Source organism: Plectropomus leopardus, chromosome 11, assembly GCF_008729295.1.
Source record: "Plectropomus leopardus isolate mb chromosome 11, YSFRI_Pleo_2.0, whole genome shotgun sequence".
Lineage (NCBI taxonomy): Eukaryota > Metazoa > Chordata > Actinopteri > Perciformes > Serranidae > Plectropomus > Plectropomus leopardus.
The window spans coordinates 21,350,251-21,370,011 of NC_056473.1; the positions used below are offsets into that span (position 1 = coordinate 21,350,251).

Consider the following 19,761-nt stretch of genomic DNA (forward strand, 5'->3'; position numbering starts at 1 on the left):
CTAAAGGGCGGTTATAAAAGTTTCTGACAACAACACAGGTGGTGACGGGAGAGGAGGTCATAATAGAGAACATCAGTAATGAGTCCTAAAACCTGAAAAATAAATTTGCATTTCAGCACCTCCAGTTCCATCTTCTCAAGTCAATGGGTTTTTGGTTAGATGCCTGATATAAAGCCTGCGGCTAACACCACCTTCAGAGACTTTCAGGTTTTGTTCTACAACATAAAATAATTCAGTAAATACCCCACCTGCAAACTCTGAAGCTTTTATGTGCCTTAAAAAAGCAATTGCTAACAAGTGGCTAAATTGGACTACAGAACATCATCGTGCCGAACCTCGCTAAACACGGCTTTACAGCCTAATGGCGGTGGCAACACGACTGTACTGCTTATTTGTTTACCACAGAGCTTATTTTCTGCAATTATCCAAAATCAAATTGAAAAATCTCATAGATTTTTAGACAAGGGGACCCAGGGCGCCGCTAACTTCCAGGTTGGCCTACAGAAAAATGAGGCACTCTATAATGCACCTTTTAACAGAGGTAACGTTCTAGACGGGAGCGGCCTGTGAGGCCATTGAATATACTGTATTGTGACACGTGTACAGAGTATTCTTGCCACTATGTTACAGGTTCCTTCCTGCTGAGAGTAATACACAGACTATGGATAGGAACCTAATACAACCCCACTTCAAAAAATCTGAACTATCCCTTTAAAGAGGAGACTCAGTGAGCAAGTTCACATATTTTGGTCAATATTTCAGTTGAGTTAACTTGACTGGAGAACTACTGCACAGCCTGTGACCATAGCAGGATTGTGTGTTATGTTGTGAGCTTTGAGTGAATTTTCCAAAGTTTGACAAAATTACCTTGATGATGTCATCAGGGTCACTATCAAGTTAAATCGCAACATCCAGTTGTATTGGTTTATGGAGCTTGACTCATACTAGGAATTAAAATTCAGAATATCTGCTTCGACCATATACTTTTCTTGACTAAATTTTTCTGGGCATTTTGCTTTTAATTGACAGTAGAGAGGCAGACAAGAAATGCAGGGAGAGTGAGGAAAGTCCCCCAACTTTATGGAAATACCTTTCATGTTCATTTTTAAAAACTGTACTTCTACTCTTTACCTGAGTATATTTTTGAGCTAGTAATCGACTTAATACTTAACCACATTTGCCATTTATACATTTGTTACGTTTAGTCTGCTCTAAGTGCTGGGATTAAGTGTGTGTACAAGTGTGTGTGGGGAGGATTCGAGGAGCACCTCTACTGCAGATGCCAAGTTGCCAGCCACCTTGAATAAAAAAGAAGCACCACCTGTCTTTTGACCACGATGCAATGATGACAGAGTGAAACCCAGAAGGCAGCTTCCGGCGACAATCCCCGGTCACATCTGGCTACATTTTTATACCAAAATATAAAAAATAAAACAGTTGGAACAGTGCTCGCTGTGCCTCCTGAAAAACACTGAGATCTCCGCTTTTTTTTTTTTTTTTTTAAAAAGGGTCCTATCCTAACCTCTGCAAACACAGTGAAGTAAGTTGCACATACTGTAGGTGGAGATGTAATGTTATTTAGCTCACTAACATTATTTTTAAGGTCCTGCATGTATCTTTCCAAAAATCCCTGTTATTAGTGACTCCTTTTTTTGAGGCCGTTAAATGAACTGCAGTCAGCATCTTGTTGGTAGCCGTGAGCGAACACCACAGCATCGGCCAAAACAGTGACAAACACAAGACTGACTGTGATTGACTATCGCCACGTTGATAGAAGGCTTGAAAATATATTTCAATCATATTTAGAATAATGTCATTATCTGCTATGTTCCTATAATTACTTTGGACCATTGGCTACATTATTATTTAGCTAGCTAGCAGCCTATGGACCCTCCTGCTCACTCCCTGCATCTTGGAAACTACTTCCCCTGGACAAGAGCGAACGGCAGCTCAGACCTTCACCGCTACTGTAGCAACTCGATTTCAGTCAGCGCAAACCGCAGCAACAGGGTTCATGGTGGGTTGGTGGCCAGCAGACGCAACAAAGTGTTCTGTCCCAGCAGGGACTCAGAGCGAGATCAGACCCCTGGTGCTTGGGCGCTTGGTCTTGCTTTGACTGAATTTGAGTTGCTACAGGACGCTAAGTGAAGGTCTGTCTGTGCTGGGCTGCCGCTGCAAAGTGTATATAACATAAATAACATGTATGGACTCTGTTTTGTGGTGGGTGCTAGTAATTTCTTGACATTCTCAGACATCATTACCATTAGCTACTGTTGCACACTGAGAGGCAAGGCATGAGATTGTGCATGACATCGCATCTTAAGGTTTTTCAGGGAAAAATTTGACTCGAGTGTTTTACAGAGAAGCAAATGGCATCCTCTGAGGCTGAAAAATGAAGCCAATGTGAATGTGCCAAAAACTGAAATATTGTAATAATGTTCACATCCCATACAAAAAAACAGTTCTGGTTTCTGTAGCTAATTTCAACAATCATGACAACCCTTCACAATTATTAAGGACCAAAATAATACTTTTTTTAAGGCTGGGGCCACTAAAGTGACAGGCTGTCTGCTAGGCTTCGCTGCAGTCTGTGAGTCAGATCCACCTCTTGCTCTTCAACACGACTCCAAAACTCCACTCTCTAGTCTAAATATGGTCACTTCTGGCTTCAGAAAAAAAAAAGACGGCAACGGCCAAAATGCTAAAATCAGGGCTTCAAACTAGCAATCCACTAACCAATGGGTGATGTAACACTAGCTATGTCCAATTATTTATAATGTCAACTGAGAAAGACTGGGAATTATTTTTAAATTTTTTAGTTACGTTACAACCTGTTGACACATTGGCAATAAAAACAATTAATGATAAAATCGGTACAATTTACACACAGAACCTTTGAGTGAGGTTATTTAATTTGTCCACTCTGGGATGGATATGGAAATAGAGAAAGAGAAGGATAAATGAGGAAGAGATTAGATGGAAAAAAAATGGAGATTGTGCATATCTCAATTTTATTCTCCAATTATATTTCTTTTCTTTTTTTTTAAATTCTATCCTTATCTCTTTGATTAGCCTCCCTTCTCTCTTTCATAAAAAAACTCATCAAATCAACAAATCAACAAATCAACAAATGCTATATATTTTTTCATTATTTTGCAATTGCCCACACAACCTACCTTTTTTTTTTTAACTTTTACTTAAGTAGTAAGGTAATTCTCAAATTCTCAAATGGTAATTTTCACTTTTGTGTGCGTCATTTTTTTTATGGGTGTAATGGCACTTTTACTATATATATATTTTCAGTACTCTGCCCACCACTGCTGGAGTACACCATATTTTGTTAGTTTTTAACAGGAACACATTTCTTTTCTAAGAATTAATAGTAGGTAAGGTGACAGACCTACAGACGGACCTTATCACAGTGCTCTAATTAAATCAGCTTAGAATATAAACTTTATATATATATATATCTTAAAAAAATTACAGTAGCTAAATGACAGCTGTGGCCTTATCTTTCTTCCCACTTAAAGTGGGTGGACATGAAGCGCAGGGTCAGCAACACCACCATGGATATTACTGTCATCCACAAGGACTTTGTCTTCCTTTAAAAGATAATGGCATCATGTTGAATTGTAGGGATAATTAGTACCCTCTATTTTATATCCGTCACATCCCCACCCCTTGCCTACGGGGGCACAAGATGTTAATGCATGCCATCTGGTGTTTTTAATGATTTGATATATACCACCCAGTGATTTTTATGATTTGATCTACCACCTGGTATTTTTATTGATAGTCTTCTGTTCCACCTGGTGATTTGGATGATTCGGCTCTCTGGGTAAATGCCTTTCTTGTCATGGCATCCTGCTAACATGTTATCATGAGCCTAAATTACTGCTATAACAGCGTTGTTAAGAGCAGAAAAATAAATTCAAACTTTTGGTTCTGTTGCCTCATAGCTTACGACTGTGGTTATTTTCCACTGGAGTGCTGCTGTTATGTACGTCCAAGTCTGATGCGCTGTTATGGGATTTGATCCAGCATCCTCTTAAATGATGGCCGTATAGCAGAGATAAATGGATCAGGTCTAATCTCATTAGATGTTTTGTTTCCATATTGTACACAAATACTGGTATCTGCATATTTACATGTAAATGCTCCCCGTTTATGGCCAAATCCCTCTCTGGTTGCTCTTTAAGAAACATATTCAAGCTCTGTTGTTTTTACTTTCCCTCTTCTCCCCTATCTCCGAGACCATACGGTGTCACTTCCAGAAACATTTATGATAGCTGGCTAGCTGAGGATTTGAGTGCACACAGTTCTGGGATGGCACATTCAGTATCAGACTCTAATTTCAGTCAATATTAAGCATGGAAACTAATTCATTGTAAAGGTCAGGCGTCATTGCTTTAGTCAATGATGGATCCGGCAGGCTCTCTCTCTCCCCCCCTCTCCTCCTCTCCTCTCTGTTCTTAGTCTTGTGTAATGGTAGACTCACTCTGGGGGCTTAGCACCGCATTGTTTAGCTCTGACAATATATCCCAGAGACCTCTGCAGCTGCTCCCTGCGCTCACAATGACAGATTAATTAACACAATCACACGCTGCTGGCCCTGGCTCAACACACAGGTCTGCTGCGGGACAGATAGGTAAATCCTACACATATGGAGAACACGCACCACTTGATGAGGGTTTAATAACAGGGATAAGTTTTTTCGGAGGTGGGGGGTTGTAACTGATCAAGTCTGTCTGCCTCGACGGTTGGACGTGGAGGAAGAAGAGAGGGAGAGAGCGAGTGTTTTCTAATTCAGGAGAGCGGAGATGCTGAGGAAGAATTACCACTGCCAGATGTTCAGCTTGAGGAACATTGATTAGTCCAGAATTACTGGCTGCATTATTCATAGTCAGCCTATGGTGGTCATGAAGTTATTGATGTCCTCAATATGGATAGCAAATATAGTACAGTCATGGCTGTCAGAGTGAGAGACGGCTCCTTTTTTGCTCGATACATCCAGATACAGCGCTGGATTTAGATTTTTAACTATCTCAAATTAGAAATCACGCTTTGATTTCAATAGAAGGCGCGTGTTACTTCTTTCAGTGTCTCATCAGGACAGATTTGAAAATGCACTTTGACTTTAATTATAATCCCAGATTAAGACTAACGACTCCTCTTAAAATGATAAACTAATGAAGGGTGCATGCTTCAGGCCTCTGACCTACATTGGACCAGTTAGATCCCGGCTCAGAATAAAAACATGCCTAACAAACATAAAATGCTCTGACAGTTATTAATTAGTCCCATTCAATACTCTTAACCTCAAGGTCAGCAAGCAGACACCATGTAATGATGTCGTCCACATGTGTTTTGTCCCTCATTCCTTGCTTTTACACTTCTTTTACTGTAAGCGTCGAGAGAAATGATAAGCGTCTGTAAAAACTGTGACTGGTAATATGAGCAGTGGTTTACCCAGAAACACAGATAAAGCAAGCTGCTGTACACAGTATCACTTTCCGTTCGGCTGTTCCAGTTACATCGGTCTATTCTTTGTGATTGCTGACAGTGGCGTCTTTTAAACCAAACCTTATCTAACTCCTGTGTCTGGCTTAACAAACTCTTATTGCGATATCACACTCACTCTGACTGGTTTGTCTAAACTGATTACCTGTTGGCTTTTCTGTCTCCCTCTCACTTCTGTCTTTTAATCCTCTTTTTAATTATTATTGCAGATATGAGGCTCAAATTAAGCTCAAAATGCTTGTTTTCCTAGCATGCAGATAAAAAGATTTACCCAGGGAGTTCTGAACACCTGCCTTGAAATATTGTTCCACCGTCTCCTGAATGCCATTTGGCTTAATTGACTTGGAAACGTCCCAAATGCGTCATTGACTATGTGGTCTAATTAATATTAATAATATATGCTATTATAAACATCAAAGAACATCTGGTGCCCCTGTTTTTCTCACCAGTCTTGTGTGTGACTCTCTCTCTCTCTCTCTCTCTCTCTCTCACTCTGTTTCATCTTAAACCGAACCAGCCACCATGTATTTCTGCTTTGCATTTCAGGTGCTTGATTGCATATATACTGTAGAAAGAACAGCCAAAAAACCTCAGTGTATATGGAGTTTGATATCTACAGTATAACTGCCAAATGCCTGTGTAAGCATATAGTATGTGAGCCTGTGATTGCATTGACGGTGATGTATGGTTGTAAATCTTAAAGCCTATTTCCATATGAAATGAATCACTCGTCCAAGCCCAGCTGCATGTTTTTTCCATAGACACGGCTCACTTGAGGCATTTATTTATTTATTTACCTTTTTCCTCCGCCTTGCACATCCAGTAAGGGCGGATAACTCATACGCATCACTTCATTAGATGCTCTGTGTTAGGTGAGAGAGGCTGGGGTTTGTAATGATGCAGTAATTGGAGTTTTGGTTGATAAATCTAAGCTCTAAAATTACTCCCCTCACATAATGTGAGCCTCGGCAGTGTAAGTAAATCTTAAACTGATTAAGTTAGCATGAACCAGGCAATCACAAAGATGGCACCCGTCCAAAGGAAGAGAGAGAGAGAGAAAAAAAAAAGGCAAGACTCTTCATTCTTTGTATTGTTTTACAGCTCTCATGTAGGCAGGCAAATGGGTTTAGGAAGGTCCACGCTGAAAGATGAGGTCAGATATATGTGTTTTCTGCATTTGGAGCTGGCCGGTAATGTCATCGTAATTTAAGCCACAGAATAATTGAGATATATGGCGTGTCTGAAAGAGTTCCATTAAGCTGTTTGGATTTTTTTTGTCTCTTACTGGAGACAAGGGTGTGGCACTGTTGAAGTCTCTTTCCCGCTCTTGCACGCCCACGCACGTCGCCACGCGCATTCAATGTACGCAGACATTAAATCAAACATAATGTTGACACACACTTTCTCACACACACACACACACAAAGTACAAACAGGGGTGACTGCCTTCACTTCAGGGGCACAGATTTGCCATTTCAGCAGTGATTTTTCATTTTCATTAGCTTCAGATCTATTTAGATAATACAGGGGTGTTATTTTATGGTTTTGTACACTCGAAATAGTCCAAAAAAAGCCCCCTTTTACTACCATTCACCTCACAAAGGTGGTTTTTCTATTAAAGTTGGAAACAAAGTAAAGCAACAACTACAGATCATTAGATTTAGATTTACCTCAGAGAATTACCTCAGGGTCAGATCCTGAGGTGTATGAAATTGATATTTCTCTGGCGGGGATGAATCACTGTTGTAACTCAGATATTAGTCCATTAAAGAAGAACAATAAGGCATCAATATGCATAGAATTAAATTAATGGTGGTGGGTTTATCTCCCTATCCCAGACGCATCCCTAAAAGACACAGTATAATGTATGACCTGACCTTCAAATGCCAGGAGAGTGTTGGGCAATAAACTGCCAATATTTGTGGCTTAATGGCGTCGGATGACTTTTACTGTAATTGGAATGGCAGCGAAACAGCTGGGCTGTTTAAAGACAGTGCAAGGCTGAGGTCTCAGACAATCACTAACTCAAAATGGTCACAGGGAGTGTGTTTAACCCTGGAGGGAGTTTCTGTGATAGCTATAATGATTAAACTGTAGGTAAACACAGGGAAGAGGACATTTAAATTACCTTTAATTAAAAGTTATGGTGAGCGGGATCAAATCTAGTTTCCAGATGGATATTTTTCACCGGCTAAAAGGAGAAAAATTACCCTTTGTCATTCTCCACAATAATACACTTTGTACTTTTTGAATTATGGTTCCAACACGCAATTTTTCAAGTGTGAAGCAAAAACAAACTCAGCTACAGTACATGGTGCGGTTAATCAGAACCGCTCACATGTTGGACTTCGTTATTTTTGACTGGGGAACCCACTTACTGGTTTTGATGGAATGAGGTTCTTGTCTGCGACATCTGCCTTGTTCTAGTTGCTTTGAATTTGACTGTTTATTATTTCTGGAAGAATCTTGTTTGGTGTTAACATCTTTGGGTGTATTTATTGCACATGGTGGTGGCGTCCATACTGTAAAATGATGGATCACTGGAGCTGAAAGCTGATTACAAGCTTGATTTACTGCAGGGCAGCGCTTAAATCATTCAACTCAGCCTGGTGTGGGATTGCAACATTTTTCATGTTTAGACAACGGTTGTGGCTACATACTTTTCTCACAAACAGAAAGCTTAGCGTGCTTCATATACACATGGTTTCCTTATTTGATTTGGATTGTATTATGTCTTTGCTCTTGCTCTTGTCTGTGTTAGGTGAAAAAGTCTACAGGTGTCCACTCTCCAGTGACTACACCGCAGCACAGACAGCCTCCCTCGGCTTCCATCTGGATCGCTACCACTTCCCCCACTGGCCAAACAGCAGGGATCTCTCTTCTCCGCTGCAGCCCACCAGCAGCAGCAGCTCCAGCCCCAACCCCAAGATCAGACCCAGATCCAGGGAAGACTGGAGCCCAGCCCACTACCTGGGTCTGGAGAACCACAGCGAAAACTCCCTGCTCATCAACAAGCACCCCGACCTCACTGAAAAAGACGGAGGTGTCGACAGCTCTCTATCTGCTCAAACCAGGAAGTCCCAGTATGAGCCTCTAGATTTGTCAGTTAGGCCTGAATCTGTCATGTCTCATTCAGGCATGTCTCCAGCTGTACTGGTACAGATGTCTGGAGTTTTTAGCAATGGTCTCTCCTCCTCCATTACCCGCCGGCTACAAAGTTACTCTAATGCCGCGGCTGAACTCGGTGTGAAACCTGCATATCAGTGTGACCTTTTGGTGCAGGGAACAAAAGAAGAGATGAACGCACAGAATGTCGGCTCCGCGGGTCACAACGGTGAAGGTGAATTTGAGAAATCCGAGCAAGGGAGGGAGGATGAAAACGGTGATGCTGCCAAGTGGAAGATGCCGAAAAACAATATCCCCGAGCCAGAGGAGCTGGGACAGGCTGATTTCCAAAGCCCTGGCGAGAAGACCAAGCCAGCACCTTGGGGCGGCAGAGCTGTGGCTGAATCTCCCATCTCGTCTCTGGAGAACTTGACTCCAGGACAGGCAGATCAACTCCAGCACCAGGGCGGCCTGCTCTCCTTCCTCAGATCCCAGGGGAACCTGAGCGGTACACCTGCCAGCGCGCACAAAGCTGGTCTGAGCGATGGGGGGACCATGGAGAAAGATGTTGCATCTGGTGAGCATCAGCTGATACATCATGTATGTTAAATGCAGCTGTCAGTGTTATCAGGATGTAGCCTCGGCTGCCTTCAGATTTGAAGGTCTACATTGCCACCTAGTGGACAAAGACTGGTCCCTTCTCTCTTTTTAAGCATCTTGTTTTCTCCTTTCAGATGCTTTTTACCACCCCGTCTGAATGTGATAGACCTCTGCAGATGGCCTGATAAAAATACTACAACTGGTTAACTTAAATCTAAATATAAGTGGATGACTAGCATGTGTCAGCCACAAGGACACTGCCACAGAAATCCCCCAAAAAGTTTTTGGCAGTATTTCCGCCCTCATCACCTGACAGAGCAAGTGTGAAGAGTGTGACTGTGTGAATAAATCACGCAAATAACAAACAACACACTTCTTTTATAGCACTGTAGGGTTTTTTTTCCCATTCTTCTCTCTAGATCTTATCTTTGGTCTCAAATAAGGGCTAAAGAAGACACAGGTGTGTGCCACTGATTACCCCTACACTTTAAAGGATGATATAATCTCCTCGTGTGATAGGTTACAAATCACCCGAGCCAATGGAAGCCCACTGATGGAGAGGCTTAAGCTCTTGTGCTGGTGTGATATGCTTGCTGAGTGCAGATTTAATAATGCTGTCTCTCAAGAGAGGGAATCCAACAGCTGGGGTCTTTGATATGCATGTATTATGAGTGCAACATGATACACCTTCCCTCTGATCCCCCTCTTATTCAGAAACTCAATATGTTCATGTGAAAGACAGGAAAGTGCCTGTCAACTCCATTAGGGATTAACATCTGTTCCCTTTCTTTATGATTCTAACAGCAAGATGTAGTTTGCTATTTGATTGTACAGATGGTTATTATAATATGCCGAAAAGCGCCCCTCTCCTACAACTCCTGTCATGGCCATCGTGCTGTTCATGTTTCTTTCTTGTTTTTTATCGCGCATAATGCTGTCTGAATTTCAAAAGTAGATAGCAGATAGAGAAGCTGGTCGTTCAAAGTCAAACTCGTGTTTTCAGTTGCTTCATCCCTTTGCAACCTGGATCGACATTGGTTTTCTTGTGCTGCGTTCAGACGCCTTTCACAAGCTATTTAATCCCGTTAAACCTGAGCAAAATGGTTTGATTTGTTTTGAAAATATGAAAAAAAAAAGGCAGTGACCAACTTGGCAAGAAATGTCCCTTAAATTGCAATAAATTAGTAAAAGATGACAAGAAAATTTGTTTTAAAAAGGGAAGGGGATCTTTTTATAATACATTTTTTAAAGGTTAATGTCCAGAAAACTCTATTTATAATTATTATAATTTACATTAAATATTATGTTCAGAAAAAAAAAAAAAAATATATATATATATATATATATATATATATATTTATATTTCTTTTTTTCTGCCCTTTTTTCAGGACATTTTCGTATTTTTGTTTGTTTTTTTACTTTTCTTTTTTGCTTATTTTCAGGTCATTTTCTTATTTAACTATTTCATATTTCTTGCAAGTTTTGGGGCAATGTGTTGTTAGGTTGCTCATTGCCCTCTCCCCATGTTTCTGACAGTAATCAAACCAATTTGCCCAGGTTTCAAAGGGTTAACAATCTAAATATCATCATTAACCATTTCAAATCTCAAATATAGCAAATTATACTGTGACTGTAGCTTTTGTTTCTCGGCAATCTGATCAATTTCTGCTTGGAGTTATTTCCAGCATCCATTGCCTTTTGTTTGCCGCAGATTGATCCTCCATATTTTTTTCTTCCTCCCTGAGGAGGTAGATCACAGAGACACAATAAACACCTGTCAGTCAAACTGGACATTGAGACGAGCAACTGACATTGAGAGTCCATCGAGTGTCCTCTAAAAGCGAGCTAAGCAGGTGGCCCGGCAGCCTGTCCTGTCTGCAGTGCTGACCAGGTGGCTTTGTCATGGGGGTTGTCTCCTGTTGCCCCATCCTCTCCATACTGTATGGCACGTCGAGTGGCATGGTGACATATTGCTGGGCAGTTTGGACATGGAGTGATGTGTTTGTGATGACAGTTCAGGTCGGCTCCAATGTGCCAGCAGTGGTAATTGGCCAGATGGTGACCTCTGGTTGAACCTGTCTGCATTCTCATTAGTCTCACTGAGCCCTCCCTTGTGTTTTTAAACAGAAACTCTCGTCTCTGTGCTGCTTCCATTGAACCACTAGATGGCAACATTTACCACTCTAACAGTGGCTGTATCGCGTCTAAATATTTCTGTACCAGGTATGCTTTCATTTTTCACAGGCACAATTGGGACAACTATTTTTGAGTACACAGTCATGTGGCGCCTTGAGGTTTAGACTGTTATCTAACTTTAAAGCGGTTAACCAAACCAGCTGCGTCTTCTGCGACATCAGATCAGGCCCCTCAGACTCATGAGAACACGTGAATATGAGAAGATCGATAAAGAAAGGATCAAGAATGAAAGAGGACGGAGAGAAAGAAAAGGCCCTGATTTGAAAGGTTGAAAGGGTTGAGTCATTATCTCATTGTCTGACCTCTGTGTACCCTCCGCGGAGAGGGTGACAGAGAGCGAGAGAAAAAGGAGCGAGAAAAAGGAACGAGAAAGATCACCATAGATGGAGATAGATGGAGCGACAGCGAGGTGAAAGAGGAGCGGTAGTGCGGCTGTCTCCATGAGCAGATGTCGTTTGAGGGCAGCGAGAGGGCAGCGCGGCCTGCCTTTGTGCCGTGCTTCTCCCCATAGAGATAATGAAGGGTGGAGCACTGGGAAGGATGTGCAGTCATCACTCACTGTCTGTGTGCCATCAGAGCTCAGCCCTGTGTCATCCGTCACTATTCAACTCCTCTGGCCCCCGTCGGCCCCGCCACTGTCATCATGGTCATTATCTCAGCCTGTGACACACAACACACTCCCACCGCACACACACACACACACACACACACGCTGCAATACATGCATGCAGGTGCAAACATGTTCTTGTGTACAAACTCATGCAAATACGAACTTATGTAGGGCAGATTATGGTTTGAAATATTCTTATACTCGTGTCCATGTGTCCATACAAGATAAGTGTTTTAAACCATAACAAAACTTTTTTGAAATTTTTACTTTGAGAAATATAAATAGTTTTTTTCCATCAATCAAAATAAAGTTAAATGTCGGTTTAACACAACACATACAAGAATGCTGAATTTATAAAAATCTTAAGTTTGCAAATTAAAAACATCAAGCAAATTTATTACCATTAATATTAGTAGACATCTGTTTAATGGGGTTCCTAAAGGTTAAGACAGATTAGATTTAAGGCTATTTAAGACTTTTTAATGCCTCTCAGAATTAAATTTAAGATCAATTTTACAATAAAACTAAAGTAAAGAAAACATGAATCAACATCAATTACTTAGGGCTGGGGACAATTTTGAGGAAATATTCATTGTAATGCAAATATGACCTTTTTGGTGATGTTAGTGAAAGGGGAATTTAGTAAATTTTATATATTTAAAAATAAATAAATACAATTTTTTTTATTATTTAGTATTAATAATAATGATAAATGTTACCAATTATTTTGAAATTTTAAGATGCTACATTAGTAAAAAAGATAAAATTAAAAAAGAAAAAAAATTCTACTCCCCATGTTGTAGCAATTTGTAAGACTCTGAAAGATTGATTTAACACATTTTAATAAAATTGAAGGCCTTGAATTCAATGCCTTTTAAGACTTTTTAAGAATCCCCTGGAACCCTGTTTAAGGAATACAAAAAAGGAAACAATGCTGCAATGTTTGTTGACTACAGACTGTGTTACTGACACATTTCGGTAAGTACGCTTCCACAAGATACTGCGGTCAGTCACAGCAGTGGTACAATGGAACTAAGTAGACCTACATTTACTCAAGTACTGGATTTAAATACACTTTTGAGGCATTTGTACTTTGAGGCATTTTTTATTACTCTCTACCTCTACACCGTACAGCTGAGAGGCTAATATTGTACTTTACAACACATTCACTTAAAAATAAACAAATGGGTTATAATATCATAAATTAAGCCACTCAGCAATATTTGAAATAATCAAAATATCCCCATCTTTATTAGCTGCAACATGTGATATGAATGCATCATGAGTTGTAATTCAATATTATACAGTATACGACTCCAAATTGGTCATTTTGCATTATCAGAACTTTTACTTTTGGCACTTAAAAAAAGATGCTATTGCGTTTTTTCACTTAAGTACGATTTTGAATTAGTAGAAAAAGAACTGTGCACTGCAGTATTGCAAGTTTTACTTAGATAAAAAGTTGTAATACTTCTTCCTCCTCTGGTCACTTAAAGGGATAGTCTGACATGTTTCATAAAAAAAAACAAAAAACGTTATTGTTGTTTGAGTGGTCCACTGCTGCCGCTGCTGTATGCTGCTTGGCAGCTATCTCGCCTGGGTGTCACGCCGTCCACCATTCCCTCCTCCTCATGAGGACAAACTCATACAAGAGACCATAACAAGCTTATACGCATGAAATCTAAATTAAGTCACTTGCAAATCAGAAAAAATATGTATCTACATTTCTAAAAACGCACAATGGCAACATTTTATTCTGGCAATTGGGGCCTGGGCTGTGTGAAAAAAGAAGACTAAAAACACAAATAAATGATCAAATGATCAAACAGCTTTTAAACTAAATCCTAGGTTAGCTTAACTTTTTTGAAGACAAAGTATAGACCGAATCACAATGTTTGTTCACTATAACTTCTGGGCAGAAAACCCCTGTGTCACGCTTTTACATGAAATGCTTCTGAACAAAAGCTGCCTCCTAAAAAAGCTCCACCGAAGAAAATCTGCGTCAGTTTAAGTGTGTGCTGTATTTAGAATATTTTCACCACTTCACCTTACAGTCAGTCAGCACTTTCCAACGAGTAACTAGAGCAGTAATCTCAAAGTCACAAAACTCCATTGACAACAACTAATTTTATAAAGCAGAACACAGGAGATTCTGGTCTCCTGCTGCCTTGATTGCATGGTGTGTAAATTAAAGCTGTGAAAATAATTTAAATGTGTTCACTTCAATTGATAGTTTTGTTTTTCGGTGGGTCTTTTTTGGTGGCTTAAATACATTTTGCTGTGGCCATGCCCCGTCCACGATAGATTAGAGATTTGGTTTACCAGAAGTGCTGGTGAAGCCACACAGTACATAAAGTACGCCCAGCAGAAATGTAAAAAAAAAGTCAGACCATCAAGTTTCCTTATTTTCAGTTGTCTGCGTGCAAGTGTTTGTTTTTGTTAGTGCAGCGCCACAGTAATTCGGTCAATAAGGTGAACAATAGAATTATTACCAAAACTTCACCTTGAAAACATCCAACGCAGTTTATAGACTGACCTCCTGGTTCACCTTTGACCTACAGCACGCTGGCTATGGTTGTGTGATTTTCCTCAGTAAATTTGGCTGTATTGTTAGCTTTTTTCACAATCTGACTGACTGCCCGTGTTTCTTGTCTGACTTCATTAGAGTGATGTTGCCGCATTCCCAGATCTCAGCAATTACTTTGGTGAGTACAATGTTATGATAACATACAAATAATTTCCAAAATTACATGAGGCCAAAGTTGTAATAAAGCAGAACTGTCCTTTAATGCGGTCCAATGTCAGTACTACACAGAGTCAAAGTCAGTAATCACTCATTCTGTTTTTCTTCCTTCACTCTTTCTCTCAACACCACACAATCCCACCCCTCTCATTTCCTGTCCAGTCTATTTGTGCATCAGTGTATGTGTACGTGTGTGTGTGTGTATTTGTTGAGTGTGTGCGGCTGGTCTGAAGCTGTGGCTCGAGCAGCCTATGAATGGAGGATCATGTGGTGAAGAGATGGATGGCTCTGAGCCCACTGCTGTCTCCTCTAATTGTAAAATATTAGTTACATTAGACTGTGGCCTGTGATTAATGGAACTTATTTGGAGGTTGCCCTCTCTTGGACCTCCCCTCTCCTCTGGTGGGAGGGGAGAAAGAACAGCAGACCCAGGGAGACGTCGAGGAGGGAGAGAAAGGAAGGCGATACAGGCAGAGAGAGCGGGGAGACGATCAGGGCAACAAGCGACTGATGTAGACTCGAGACCTTTTGGCTTATTATTAAGCCACGTTATGAAACTGTAATGGGCTACGGGATTGTTCACATCGTCCGAGTGCATTTACAAGATTTTAACAAGATTGAGGGAAATGTATTCGGTCTCTCTAGTTAGTGATGATGTGTAAAAAATTTGGCAAAGTGGGGATATAGTGGCATTTAGTGTTGAGAATTGCAGATTGCAATCATCTTAAACTTCTGGTTCGAATCCCTTCAGTGTTCATTGTTCGGGTTTTTATCAGGAGTTAAATTATGCACAGACGTCTCCTCCAGGTGGTTAAAACAGGTAAAAACACTAAATAGAGCAGTTTCATGTTACAAATCAGTGTCTCTTCTACAGTGTTTGGCAAATCGCAGATGGGTTGCTAACCCAGCGCCTGTTACGTGTGCTTTCCTTTTTTCTTTGCTAACTAAAGATACAGATGTTCAGGTCTTCTCTTCCTCCCCAAAACAAGTGGACCAGGACCCAATATTAAACAAAAATGATCTCCAGTTGCAATAATGAATAATACTACAAATGCAAGGGCTCTCATCAGTGGGCCGCAAGTTCAATTGTCATCGTATTACCTCACTCAGTGACAGATAGTGACTTTACAGACATTTGGTTGAATGAAAATCTTCAGATTAATAGTATAATTTCAACCTCCATTCATCACCTCATATTGATTATAATAACACAGTAGGTTTCTAACAGATGCTGTTTACTTTTTCTTCAAATAAAAACACCTTAATGTTCTTTATGAATTAACTGGTGTCCTTTACATAGTCAGCGGCCTACAATATGATGTGTAGGCCTATTTGAGCACAGATTATCAGGATCTGATAATCTTGAATGTTGCTTTGAAAAACTGATACAAAAAATGGATTAGGAGTGGAGTGCAAAACACTGGATTTCCAAATCTGGATCATTCTGATCCAGATTACATCTTTTTAGAACAACTGGGCCCAGGTGTTTCAAACTGGTAAAAACACTGAATAAAGCAGGTTCGAGTTACAAATCAGTGTTTCGCCTATGCTAGCTCAGCGCATGCTAATGTGTGCTTACCATTTGTCTATTCCTCTACAAAACAAACGGACCCAGTGATTTCAACCGGTGAAAATACTTAATAAACCATTTTGACAATACAAATCAGTGCTATTTTGACTGCAGGGTTCGACACAAAAAACCTTGCAAAATCATGAAAACACGAAAACGTGATAGGCCTTATCTAGAGCCAGGGTTTGGTTTGCCCATATTGGGCTACCGTTAGAAACATGGTGGTGCAGCATGGCAATCTCCACGGATGAGGGCCAGCTCCCAGTCCAGATATAAGTGGCTCATTTCAAGGTAATGAAAACACGATTCTTAATTTTCAGGTGATTATACATATATATTATATTCCCTTTCTGCCAAGATATCTCCTAAATCCTACACACTGTACCTTATAGGCTGGCTCCTCCCCTTTTTGACACCTCTCACTCCAGAAGCTCTGATGTCAAACACACACACACACACACAGACACCCCTCCTGAAGCAACCTGACACCTATCCAGTTTCAGTACCACATGGATAAAACACTGATTCACAGTGTTCCCCCTTCACTGAGAGACACAGCCGCATCAATCAGCGTCATGCCAGTAGCCCTGACATCCGTGGAGGTGCAAGGGCTTGTTCATCGCTGCTTGCAGCTTTAATTATATTCAATTTCTGCCAAAATATCCCCTAAATCTTACACACTTTACCTTAAATAAGTGAGATTATGAAATGCACAGAATCAAAGACGTTTATTTTTTGCTCTCCTATTTCCTGTTTCTCCACTTCTACTGACTGAGGCTTGGAGAAGTTGAAGTGAGACAGGTGGAGTTTAACACCACAAACTGCTCTTTTTTACTATTGTTCCTCACAGACAGCTCCCCCTCCCTCCCTCCCTCAATAAGAGTACTCTCTCCAACTCTTTCTCACACACACACACGCACGCTTGCACACACACACCCCTCTGTGCCATCCTGATGATATTCAGATGTGTCAGGCCTTATCCTCTCTCTGACTGGTGTGTGAATGCCTGTGTGTGTGTCCTTTACGGCCATCAGGTTATTATACACCAACAGATGGAGCATTACCTTTTATTGCTCACACCGTCTGTGAGTTTTCCCACTTTTCCCTCCCAAAAACACCTTTTTTATGTAGATGTGAAAGTGAGTGTTCAGCTGCGTACAGCTGTCTCGGCTCTGATGAGGAGCATGATAGAGAGGAAGAGGCGAGGGCGGGGTGAAAAGGCTGAGACAGCCCTCAGTTTTTGGGAAGTGATGTCAAATGACATCAGCACATAATGGTTTACTGTAACCATGAATCACAGAAAAACACATTAGAGTGTTAGACAGAGGGGAAAAGAGAAAGTCATTATATGAGGTAACATCTCAAAAATAGCACAGCAGTGAACAAGGACACATGGCTGTCTAGGTAGACAGGTAAATGACTCATCCAGCACACTTTTTGTTTTGATCTTAGCTGCACCTTGGGGCTTTGGTGTCATACTGATTTTTATTGAGGTCAGATAAACTTCTGGAAGCTATTAACGCTATGCTTTGTTGTTTGTGTCATAAAGGTACACTCTGTGCTAATGTCATGTAGGTTCACATTATTTGTAGTGGAGTTATGTAGCGGGCGCTAAAGAGGGGGACAGACAGGAAGTTTTGGCATGCCTTGCCTCCCAGCTGCAGACGTCTGTCATTCCTCTACTCAACACTTGTGTGTGTGTGTGTGTGTGTGTTTATTTGTCTGTGTGTGTATGCGTGTGTGAGGGGCTGTATTTGTGTTTCGAGCAGGAAATATGTTACAATGAATTACAACTTTTCTGGACTTTTTCTAAAAGCCTGTCAGTCCATAAAATGTCTGTGTTTTGGTAAAGTTGGAGGGTTAAAGAGTACAAATTGTTATTACGAGGCCATGTGAATTTCACACTTTTACACTGTTATTTTGACATTTTTCTGCTGTGACTTCAAGGAAAATGTCACAAAAAGACCACTTGTGTATTAATTACACATCTTGTGTTCTGTTGAATTTTGAAGGATGCCTTCACTATAAAAGGAATCCAAAACTAACAAACACTCTCCATGAGTTGGAGTAAAAGGGGGACTGTGTTAAACAACAGCTAAATCAGAAGAACAAATTACAAACTTACACAACTTGTGCAACATAATCCAAGTTTCAGTACTTCCCAAACACATGCATTTTTGCTAGAACATTAATAATAAAAACATAAGTACAAGTAGCACAACGGGGCAAGTGCTTGCACTACTTGTCCTTGAGTGAAACTCTTTATGCAAGAGTGTTTTATATAATAAGGTTTGAGGAGAATTGCATGTGTTTTGGAGGTACTGAGTATACATCTGCAGTATTGTGAGAGTCTGTGAATGAATATTTGGATATAAATTAGTTTTGCTGTTGCCCCATTTACTTCAATTCATAAAGAATGTTCACCATTTTTGGATTCTTCATTCACCATTGAGATATACAAGAAACGCACACGTTTCTTCATGAATTTAACATAATATGAGGTAAGTAACTGATACACAAATGGTCAAGTTGTGAGAGAAGAAGTATACCTTTAAGCGAGCAATACTAATAGGAAAAATATTTCAGCCCCATTGAGACTAACACAATGTGTTATTTCCCTCTGTGGTATGTCAGAGGCTCAGTCAAAGTTTAACTTCTCACCTGCCGACATCTGGTCTACAATACTGGAAAAATAATATTGTATTTTACATCCAGAATTATAAACATACATTCTTCACAGAACTTAATCTCACCCTGCCCATTTTTACAAAGCTTTTTCATGAAAAGAAACCTGTTTTGAAATATTTAGCGAAGTTTTGTTTGGAGCCAGAGCTGTCTGCTTTCATTTTAATGCCTCACTGTGATTTGAGTACTGTAACTGTATTAAGTTTGTTTTCTCTGCCTTCTTTGTCTTTTCAAGCTCGGAAGCCATTCCAGTGCAGGTACTGCCCCTACAGCGCCTCCCAGAAGGGCAACCTGAAGACCCACGTCCTCTGTGTCCACCGCAAGCCCTTTGACAACAGCCTCTACCCCGACCGCCGCCTCCGACGCTCGCATGCGCCCCAGAGGTCCTCCAGACTGCCTCAGAACATCACGGGAGACAATCGCACACAGGGGAGAGACCAGATCAGCATGACATCACTCTGTGGGACTTGATGTTGTCATGGCAACAGCAGATACAGACAGTTATGATTATTGTTTTAGCTTCACCTCAAAGGGGGTTAGGATGATTGAAATTGTTAAAAAAGAAAAAAAGAAGTTAACAGCCAACCTTGATGTACATTCCAGTGTTTACTTGAAGAGCCACAGTACGTATTTATCTGTAGCAAAGAAGCTGCCTATAATAATAATAAAGTCCATTGTGATGTGAAAGTGCAGCGGGGGGTATTTAGTGCCGTTCATTTTGTCAAAAGTGTC

At 40.6% G+C, this 19,761-nt stretch overlaps 1 protein-coding gene across 1 annotated transcript in view; it reads left to right on the plus strand.

Moving 5' to 3' along the window:
* Nucleotides 1-19,673, plus strand: part of LOC121950162 — a 32,832-nt gene extending 13,159 nt beyond the window's left edge. Inside the window, exons 4-5 of the mRNA XM_042496080.1 lie at nt 8,282-9,202; nt 19,265-19,673. Of these exons, the coding sequence (XP_042352014.1) occupies nt 8,282-9,202; nt 19,265-19,500 (1,157 nt within the window). The 3' untranslated portion in view covers nt 19,501-19,673. The remainder of the gene's footprint in view (nt 1-8,281; nt 9,203-19,264) is intronic.
* The last annotated feature ends 88 nt before the right edge of the window (nt 19,674-19,761 follow it).